This window comes from Sinocyclocheilus anshuiensis, unplaced genomic scaffold (assembly GCF_001515605.1).
Source record: "Sinocyclocheilus anshuiensis isolate Anshui unplaced genomic scaffold, SAMN03320099.WGS_v1.1 scaffold420, whole genome shotgun sequence".
Lineage (NCBI taxonomy): Eukaryota > Metazoa > Chordata > Actinopteri > Cypriniformes > Cyprinidae > Sinocyclocheilus > Sinocyclocheilus anshuiensis.
In genome coordinates this window covers 321581-331829 of record NW_015557082.1, presented here as the reverse complement: position 1 = coordinate 331829, position 10249 = coordinate 321581, and the positions used below count along the sequence as shown (strand labels likewise).

The window sequence follows — 10249 nt, the reverse complement described above, 5'->3', positions numbered from 1 at the left end:
GTGCAGAATAACATAAGTGGACTTTGAACGATTAATTGCCGCTTTGAACGATTACGTAATTGTGGCATCCGTAATTGTAATCGCGATTAGAAATTCAATTAATTGTGCAGCCCTAACACAAACACAATGCCCTTAACTGCGACACTGTTTTTTCCACCTGCACAAAAAGACGCACTTTCTTCAGCAGCAAAACACATCCCTCGCCTTGCTTTTTCTAGAATCACAAAGAGTGACAGTCCCCGCTCAAGTTTGACTACGGCTGCATCTTTTTCCCAGTTCTTTATTCATCGACTATATACCTTGCTTGAATAATGAATGTGTGTAAATGCATTCCCTAACCTTCTAGAGAGAGAAGTCCAGCACTCCAGGGATGAAGCCTGGCACGCCCATGTCCCAGGAGTCGTCCACCCCAGGCCCTAGCGTTCCTCCGCAGTTCCGCCCCGTTCCAGGGAAGTCAGGCGTTGACCCTCTTGGTAAGATCCTGTTATCCTGATAGTCCAAGTCTTTAGTGACTGAATTTGTAGAGTGTTTCGGTCAACCTGGTTTGAATGCTCTTATTGAGGGTTGATGGCTAGTCAGCCAGCAGAGGGCAGTAGTGGTCTTCCTGTTTCTGAAAGGTGGTCTTGTTTTAATGGTATCATCTTGCTGAGCTTGTGTCTTTGAAAGCTGTGTAATTGTTTTAGCATTCTTGAGAATGATATTAATGGGGTCAAAGACATGACACTGTTTTTTGTCAGGATCTTTTAATTTCTTCTAAAATGAAAAATGAAATTCATACATACAGTGACTTGAATGCACCTTCTATGATACGCATGTTTTTAATTTCTGAATTAAAATTTGTTTTAATATTTTTGAGGGCACAAGTCCAAATGTAAGTGTGGGCTAACTGTCTTGATATAATAAAGAAGAAGAAAAAAAAGCCTCAATGAAAGGATGAAATTCTGGATAACCTTAAGTAGTTTGGGATAATGTTGAATGTAAACAAAAAAACAACAACTTTAGTTTGGAATAATCTCATTGTCAATAAATTATTGCTTATTTATATTATACTTTTTTATACTTATTATACTTCTCACAGCATTGAGAAGAAACCTTGCCTGTCTTTTCTGCTTGTCTATTTCTTACGTTCTATTTCTGTCTTAAACTCTTTCTTAACCTCTATTTCTGGATTTCTTAGCATTAGGTCTGAGGAACCCATTGGCGGTGCAGGGCGGGTACCCCCCTGGTGCATTTGGCCTTCCTCCCCCGGGAGTTAACGGCGAGTTGGCTGGAGCCGCAGGATACGGTGCCGGTCTCCACCTCGTCTCTCCTCAGATGAACGGCTCAGCTGCTGCCGCTGCTGCCGTTGCTGCAGCCGCCGCTGGATACGGACGCTCACCTGTGGTAAGGAAAAAACACTGAGACCGTTACATTTACCCTGTGCCTTTATGATTTCATCTCTTAAATTTTTTGCTTTCTTGCTTTTGAAGGTGGGCTACGAGTCTCCTCACCCCCATATGAGGGTACCAGGGTTACCTGCTAGCCTGCAGTCGACAGCTTCTGGAAAACCGTAAGTTTCCAATGCCAGTTCCTCTCGACGCCAACTCCATAGTCCAGTCTGTCTTAAACTAAATCCTAATAATAAGACTTTCACACCCCCAGTGCTTACTCGTTCCACGTGAGTGCAGATGGTCAAATGCAGCCGGTGCCCTTCCCTCCTGACGCCCTCCTCGGCCCTGGCATCCCACGTCACGCCCGTCAGATCCACACCCTCAGTCATGGAGAGGTGGTGTGCGCGGTGACCATCAGCACCTCCACGCGTCACGTCTACACCGGCGGGAAAGGCTGCGTCAAAGTGTGGGACATCAGCCAACCGGGCAGCAAGAGTCCAATGGCCCAACTGGACTGTTTGGTGAGATCTGCGTCACGTTAAACTCTACTTGTAGTTGGTACTCGCCATCCTAGTTGGACTAAATAAAGTCTACTCTTTTGTTCAATCAGAATCGAGACAACTATATCCGGTCATGCAAGCTCCTTCCAGATGGGCGGACTTTGATAGTCGGGGGCGAGGCCAGCACGCTGTCAATCTGGGACTTGGCCACGCCCACTCCACGCATCAAGGCCGAATTGACGTCTTCGGCTCCGGCCTGCTATGCTCTGGCCATCAGTCCCGACAACAAGGTCTGCTTCTCCTGCTGCAGTGATGGAAACATCGTGGTCTGGGACCTGCACAACCAGACGCTTGTCAGGTATCTACAGACTCCTGCTGGAGAGATAGACCATGTTCATCTTCCTGAAGTCATGTGATGTCCTTGTGTCGCCCTCTATAGGCAGTTCCAAGGTCACACAGATGGAGCCAGTTGTATCGATATTTCCAACGACGGGACCAAACTGTGGACAGGGGGTCTGGACAACACAGTGCGCTGCTGGGACCTGAGAGAGGGTCGACAGCTGCAGCAGCATGACTTCACCTCACAGGTACTGCAGCTCAGAGGAAACGCAGGAAATGTAGTTGTATATTTCTCAATTTGAAGAATTGTGGTTGTGGATACATTTGAAAGCTGTTATCATGTGGTAGTGTGAACTGTGAAATGGAGGTATTTGAAAATGCTGATGCATGTTTAGTCATCTGATGTATTGTGCTTCTGTTCACTTTCATAGTGTTTCTAAAGATAAATGTTACTTTGTACTACATAGTATGTTCTATATAGTGTTCATTGTGTAGTATGAGATTAATCCGGACATACTATATCCACAATGTTGTCATTGTCATGTTGACCTACCAGCGTCAGGTGATTTAAGCATTTTCAGACGTGTCAGTATGGATGAGCAACTTTTAGAAAATGCTTGAAAACACTAGTGTAGATGGAGAACATTTTGAAACAATTATGGATTAATGTGGACGTAGCATCAGTCCTTGAAGACAGGATCATGAGGTTCAGAATGAGAATGAATTGTTTGTTTTTAGCATGAAATAATGTGTTTATTTGTGCATGCAGATCTTTTCTTTGGGTTACTGTCCTACGGGCGAGTGGCTTGCAGTGGGGATGGAGAGCAGTAATGTGGAAGTGCTGCACGTCTCCAAACCAGACAAATACCAGCTGCACCTTCACGAAAGCTGTGTTCTCTCGCTCAAGTTTGCCTACTGCGGTACATTTGTTTTTGTTTTTTGTTTTCTCCTTAAAAAATACCTTGTTTTTAGTTAGAAATGAAAAAAAAGCATAGAAAAACATGGCTGTTTAATTGAAGGGCTGTGCCTGAAATCTTACTTTTAACTATTGCAGGTAAATGGTTTGTAAGCACAGGCAAAGATAATCTACTGAATGCATGGCGAACTCCATATGGATCAAGCATATTCCAGGTAATGGTTTGATAATAGTGTCTGTTGACTATAAATACCGCAGTGTTGAGTAACTAACTAAAAGTAGTAACACTACTAACCTTAATACATTAAGTAAGCTTTAAAATGCTGCAGCTTTTCCAGTAACAAGCTACTTTTTCTGAAAATTAGCTCTGAATTCTGATCGTAGCAGCCAAGCAAACTGACAAATGCACAAGTAATTTTAGTAAATTACGTCATTCAAACGGTTGGTAAATGTTAGCTACTTTAAGTAAAAAATAGTAAAAGAAGCATTCATTGCACAATTTTTTTTAAATCTATTCAAGTTAGCTTGTAGCTTAGCTAACTACTTTTTAAAGGGTAGCTTAAACTATTTTAAATGTTAGTTTTCTAAAATACAGGCTACTCAGAATAGCTTCCCCAGTATTGTTTAACCGTTTCAGATAGCTTATTGTCATAGCACAATTTAACTGATCATTTAAATTGCATTTTTGTCACTATGATGAAGACTTTTATTATGACATTGTCACAATGAGTCAAAAATGAATTTTCTGTTTTCTTTCTGTTTATCCTATTTTTCGGAATAAATGAGACAAACACTGCTCAGCAGTGCTATCTAACACCTGATTAAACTCACTAATTGTTTTTGTCCCTAGTCTAAGGAATCGTCGTCCGTCCTCAGCTGTGACATTTCCCCTGACGACCAGTTCATTGTCACTGGCTCAGGAGATAAGAAGGCTACTGTGTATGAAGTCATTTACTAAACTGAATGTGTTTGGAACGTCATTCATAAAATTAGAAAAACTGATTGGATGGAGGAGACCAGATTCATCTTTGTTTTGACTTGAACTTGGGAGACAAAAGGTGTGGCATGGACGTCAGTATGGACTTTTGAGACAAAGATATGGCTGTACTTTTCGACTCCAGGATCGGATGGTGGATCTTCAGAACTGACCTTGTTGTTTTTTTAATGCTGTGAGGAAAGCTGGTAGACTAGCTTCAAAAACATGGAATTTCTCCAAAGACCTCCTCTTGTCTTCTTTCCTTTTTTTTTTTTAAACAAGATGAAACCTCTGTAGTGAATATAATAGTAAAAGAAATCTTATTTTTTTAGCCTTCGGAATTTTCACGGAAATGGACAATTATGGAGCCACCGTGTATGAATGAATTATGACGAGACCTAAAGGACTGGCCTATGACTTCGTCAATTTTCTTAAACGCTGACCTGATCTCGGCTCTGTGTTATGATTGTATGGATGGTGTATAAGATGATGGACTATGATGTAGGACAACAAGGCTTTGGATTTTAGTGTGTCATTGACTTCAGGGAAACGGCTGTAAAGACACTCAGTTAACATCCTATCACATGAATACTGTATGTTGGAGCATGTTGAAAATTATTTTGACTTTGGTCGCAAAATTGGTATGTATGAACTGTAAATAAAGCTCTTTAAAAGCCAAAAGATGCATACTGTTGGGTAGTTGCATTTATATTTCTGATGAAATGGAAGAAATTCTTAACTTTTTTTAACTCTGCATTAATTATGTAGATAAATACACAAATTCGAATAAAATTTAAATTCAAAAAGTAAAGTTTAAGGACTATGAAGACCCAAAAACTCATGCTTATGCTGATTTTAATTTCTATGTAATTTTTAAAATAAGAAATTTAAATGCGTAAAAGAATGTGAATGCATTAAATTCATTAATTGTAACCAAGCTTATGTTTGTCACTGATGAGATGGCTTAGTGTATAAAATAGAACTACAATATAAATTGTTTACAATTATTGAACGTAATACAATTTCCATTTAATACAATTATTACAATTTGTTATTGTAATACAATTATTACTATGTTGTAAACAATTCTACATATGTAAATAAAATTTGCATTAGCATGAGCTGGTATGTATATATTTTTTAATTATTGATTGATATTGAACCACTTCTCAAGAACTCAACTTCAAAAGATGACCACAAGTTTAATTTGTCAATGTACACATGTCTTTTACATCACATGGGACGTGCTACAGGGATATCACAGCGATGCCTTCGAAAAAGTTCCTTGGCTTTCAAGAGAGAGAGTGTCTTCAACAAAATCGTGATGGTAAACATTGTTCTCAGTATACAAACAATGGGTTATATAAGGATAGATAGATACACATATTCAGATAGCATAATGTCAAAGACAGATCATGCAGCAGAGCCGGTCTGTCTTGAAACGGACAAATGCCACTTTGCAGGCAGCCATATTTTCAGCTATTCGAAAAAGAAAAAATAAACACTGCACTTTCTGCATAATAAACAGACTGATCAAAACACTAGTAACACTGCTTACTATTGCCATACAAAAGAGAAAGAACCTGATACAATTCCTTCTGTTCACAAACAAAAATGGTGCTGAGAAAAGCTTTATAGATCAAAAGAAGAATGAACAAAACCGTAATTAAAAACAAAAAAAATCTGTTCCCAGCAGGATGTTTGGTGCATGTGATAGATGAATCCTGTAGTGTCTCTCCTTGAACATTCCTGGTCCGGTTGGCAACCACAGCTCTTCTTATTGATGGTGTGCATCAGGGCTCTGTGTTAGGACCTCTCAAGCATTTTTCTCATTTACGTTGTGAAAATGTACATTCAGGGATGTCAATTAATAAAATTGACATTGACATTAAATGATTAATAAAATAATTAATAATTTTTAATTATTCATTAATTATTTACTGATACTGATATTGCAATATTTGCAATCCTCAAATTAAAATAATTGTATCTTCATAAAGACTATTGCATTCTGTTCCATGCTGTGTTGATTAATTACATGATTTATTTTTTGGAACCTATTTTTGTAATTAATTGTTCTAAATTAAACATCACATTACTTTATACATTTTTAACAATTCTTAAAATTTTTGATGAAATACCATATACCAGTTATGAATATTTAGGTATTTGCATCATCTTACTGAAGTAGAACAAGCATGAAAAGATTTCCCCATGCAAAGCTAAAAGATAATTAATGGCATGAAAATGAGCATTAAACCACAAATGAGTGCAACATCTGTATGATAATCCACAGGAATTAATACCGAACGGTCGTGGTTGTGAATATTTGCTGCACGAATCCTGCATGAATTTACCCTTGCTCCTCATTAGACACTGACTTGTGGAAGGAGGAAATTAAATGCAGTTTGGAGAATTCGACTGGGATTTGCCACATGAATGTCTAATTGGGTTGGATAGGCAAGTGGAGAATTGTTTGTACGCCCATATCATGTTCATCCGGAGATGCTCCAATGTGAGCCAGGAGCCTCCAAACTCTTTTCTCTTTGGAGGGAAGATGCTGTGCTCGCTTTATGGAGATAATTTGCGACTAATGAAATGATTGTCTGGTTTTGGTGTTTCTGTAAGTAGAAGCTCCCTAAATACCTGCTGTCTGTGGGGCTTCCTCTTTTAGCTTGGAGACGGTTCTAATTAAAACCTCTCCACTTACTATGTTCGTAATGGAATACTGGCATACTGCATATTTCGCAGTATATACTGTGTACTACATACTATTTAAAAAAAAAAATCTAAAAGCATAGGATGTAAAATAAGAACAGAAGGATGTTAAGATATATAGTAGTACGCTACATTGTTGCACATTTAATTTGGCGAGAGCCGTCCACTTTGTTGATTTACATTTTTGTTCTAAAGTTGTTGTCCAATATTATTACAAAAAATGTGTTGCTAATTAATCTTCCATTATTGTAAAAGTCATGAAGTTACAGAAGCATCAACTAGTATTTTCTTCTGTATTGTGATAATTTAAAAGAAAAAAATGTATGACTTGTGATTAAATTTACAAGGCAAAAATAGATGCCGACTAAAAACTGGAAGGTCAAGTTGAGAACATTGCCATGGGATCCAGTATCCCACATAATATTTTATTCAGGACATTTTGGTAAAACTTAGTATGCAGTGCTGGGTAGATTACTTACAAATTGCAGTCCGTTACTGATTACAGATTATGATGAAAATTGTAGTTAGGAATGTAATCTAGGTTATTTCTTTTAGTTAATGCATTATGACTATTGTTCAAGAAACTTAAAAAAAAAGAATTATGTATAATTTGCTGCCACTGTGTGAATAATATGTAATCATGTAATATTTAAAGTAACTCTAATCTGATTATGAGCATTTTAAAATGTAATATAATCAAATTATGAGTACTTAATTTTTGGAATCTGATTACGTAATCCAGATTACATGTAATCAATTACTACCCAGCACTGTTAGTATGTAATCTGGGTATTTTATGTCTAAAGAAAATTTCATACTGTGCACAGTATACCTATTACATAAATAGTATGAATAGTATGGTAGTATGCCATTCTGAACAAAACCTTCTATTTCTCAAATGGTTGCGAAAGTACTGCAAATAGAAGAGCTATGGTTGCCCGCCATGCCATCCATGATTGTTTCATACTTGGCGCTGTATGTTCATCCATCCATCCGTCCATCTTTGTGTTCAATACACCACCTCATACACCGTGGCTTTCTTATCCCCAGAACCAGTTACAATATATTTGTCGTCTGGGGACACATCACAGCTCAGGACGGATGAGGACTCCTTTGACTGGAGAGAGAGTGAGAGACAAAATGAGACATATTCGCAAATACCGATGAGATCCAGCTAAATCTCACTGTCACAACAGAGGCGTGCGGTGATTTTCGAATCTGCAACAACAACCGTCTCATTTTAAAACAAGCTTTGTTCTTTCTCCATCGCATTTCCTGTCTGCTCAAAGCTGCTCTGTTATTCTGAAATGTTAATAGTGTAGCAGCATTTAAAGGCTTAGGACATCTAAAGACATCTCTAAGGAAGAAATAAAGTCATATGGGTTTGGAACAAACCTGGAAAATACTGGCTCCATACGGCGTCCTCCATGCATTGAGCAGATTGTCCTTTCCCGTGCTTACAAACCACTTCCCTGAAATACACACAAAGAAAATTAAATCACATCTTGTGCCATCTAATAGCATTTATTTTAAATAGACATAAATAATGAAGGCCCATAGGAATACATGGGCAAATTCAAAGACTGGCATATACATCTGCATAGTGACTCGTACCGCAGTAGGCAAATTTGAGCGAGAGAACGCAGCTTTCGTGAAGGTGCAGCTGGTATTTGTCTGGTTTAGAGACGTGCAGCACTTCCACATTACTGCTCTCCATCCCCACTGCAAGCCAGTCGCCCGTAGGACAGTAACCCAGAGAAAAGATCTGCGCACACATAAAAACACTTCAATAAAAGATCTAACGCATAAAAATGTGCCTGCAGACAGAAAAATGGATGGCAAGTACCTTTAGGCCATAAAAGTTTGAAAAAATGAAATATAATGGCACGATGACCAAATTTACTCTGCTAATAAATGTTTCAATTTTATTATGGATGACTCCACAGTGCAATACTTCTATGTGGTGTTTTGAGTAAGATGTTTTTGTTCTTAAACAATACATCAGATGACTAAACATGCATCAGCATTTTCAAATACCTCCATTTCACAGTTCACACTACCACATGATAACAGCTTTCAAATGTATCCACAACCACAATTCTTCAAATTGAGAAATATACAACTACATTTCCTGCGTTTCCTCTGAGCTGCAGTACCTGTGAGGTGAAGTCATGCTGCTGCAGCTGTCGACCCTCTCTCAGGTCCCAGCAGCGCACTGTGTTGTCCAGACCCCCTGTCCACAGTTTGGTCCCGTCGTTGGAAATATCGATACAACTGGCTCCATCTGTGTGACCTTGGAACTGCCTATAGAGGGCGACACAAGGACATCACATGAATTCAGGAAGATGAACATGGTCTATCTCTCCAGCAGGAGTCTGTAGATACCTGACAAGCGTCTGGTTGTGCAGGTCCCAGACCACGATGTTTCCATCACTGCAGCAGGAGAAGCAGACCTTGTTGTCGGGACTGATGGCCAGAGCATAGCAGGCCGGAGCCGAAGACGTCAATTCGGCCTTGATGCGTGGAGTGGGCGTGGCCAAGACCCAGATTGACAGCGTGCTGGCCTCGCCCCCGACTATCAAAGTCCGCCCATCTGGGAGAATCTTACATGATCGGATGTAGTTGTCTCGATTCTGATTGAACAAAAGGGAAAACACTGATTTAATCCAAGTCACCATTTTCAAGTCGAGTCACCATTATTTATATAGCGCTTTTTACAATGCAGATTGTGTCAAAGTAGCTTACAGTATTAAACAGGGAAATAGTGTGTCGAAATAGTGTGCCACTCTCCTCTTGCCAGACGAAACCAGCAGTTTAATTCTTTAATTCTAATTCTAACTAGGGATGTTAATTTTAACCTTTTAACCGACCGTAATAATTTTGACGGATTAATACAATCAGTTAAACAGTTTAAAAAGTCATTTAATTATTTATTTTTTCAGTAATTTACCAAAATATTTAAAACGGTTTGCTGCATGGTTAAAATATGCTACGCGTATAAAACATTTTTTTTTTTAGGGGGGAAAAAACATAAGTCGCGTATAAGTCGCATTTTATTATTTCGTTCAGAAATAGGCCTAATGCCGACGCGAAATGTTTACAAACATGTTTCCGTATTCGCGATGTATTTGAATGGCAAATTATTATTTATTATGTAGCCTAGGCTTCACTTGCGTTCCAATATCCACGTAAAACAAAATGTTTTGCGTAACATCACGGCGGTACGGTGATTAACGCTTAACGGCACAGATTTTACTACATATTTAAACTGAGCAGTGTGTTTTTTCCATATGTTTGACTGACTGTATTTTATTTTGATAATGAACAGGCAGCATTGTCAAGGTAGCAAAGTTTAACTGTGTGCGCGCATGCGGCGCCGGCGCAATCACTTTAATTTTTTCCTTCTAACAGTGGACGCAACTACGCCTTT

At 38.8% G+C, this 10249-nt stretch overlaps 2 protein-coding genes across 6 annotated transcripts in view; one reads left to right on the top strand and one right to left on the bottom strand.

The window, feature by feature from the left end:
• The window catches only part of LOC107676966 (transducin-like enhancer protein 1), a 40298-nt gene extending 35516 nt beyond the window's left edge, over positions 1-4782 (top strand). For all 3 annotated transcript variants that reach the window (XM_016471730.1, XM_016471732.1, XM_016471731.1), the window contains 9 exons: positions 347-473; positions 1178-1383; positions 1470-1549; positions 1642-1891; positions 1981-2228; positions 2310-2457; positions 2979-3129; positions 3264-3340; positions 3976-4782. In XM_016471730.1, the coding sequence (XP_016327216.1) occupies positions 347-473; positions 1178-1383; positions 1470-1549; positions 1642-1891; positions 1981-2228; positions 2310-2457; positions 2979-3129; positions 3264-3340; positions 3976-4083 (1395 nt within the window). In that variant the 3' untranslated portion in view covers positions 4084-4782. The remainder of the gene's footprint in view (positions 1-346; positions 474-1177; positions 1384-1469; positions 1550-1641; positions 1892-1980; positions 2229-2309; positions 2458-2978; positions 3130-3263; positions 3341-3975) is intronic.
• A 2760-nt stretch (positions 4783-7542) lies between these two features.
• Positions 7543-10249, bottom strand: part of LOC107676970 (transducin-like enhancer protein 4) — a 56983-nt gene continuing 54276 nt past the window's right edge. For all 3 annotated transcript variants that reach the window (XM_016471736.1, XM_016471735.1, XM_016471737.1), the window contains exons 16-20: positions 9205-9452; positions 8976-9123; positions 8434-8584; positions 8215-8291; positions 7543-7936 (exon numbers count right to left, since the gene is read on the bottom strand). In XM_016471736.1, the coding sequence (XP_016327222.1) occupies positions 7829-7936; positions 8215-8291; positions 8434-8584; positions 8976-9123; positions 9205-9452 (732 nt within the window). In that variant the 3' untranslated portion in view covers positions 7543-7828. The remainder of the gene's footprint in view (positions 7937-8214; positions 8292-8433; positions 8585-8975; positions 9124-9204; positions 9453-10249) is intronic.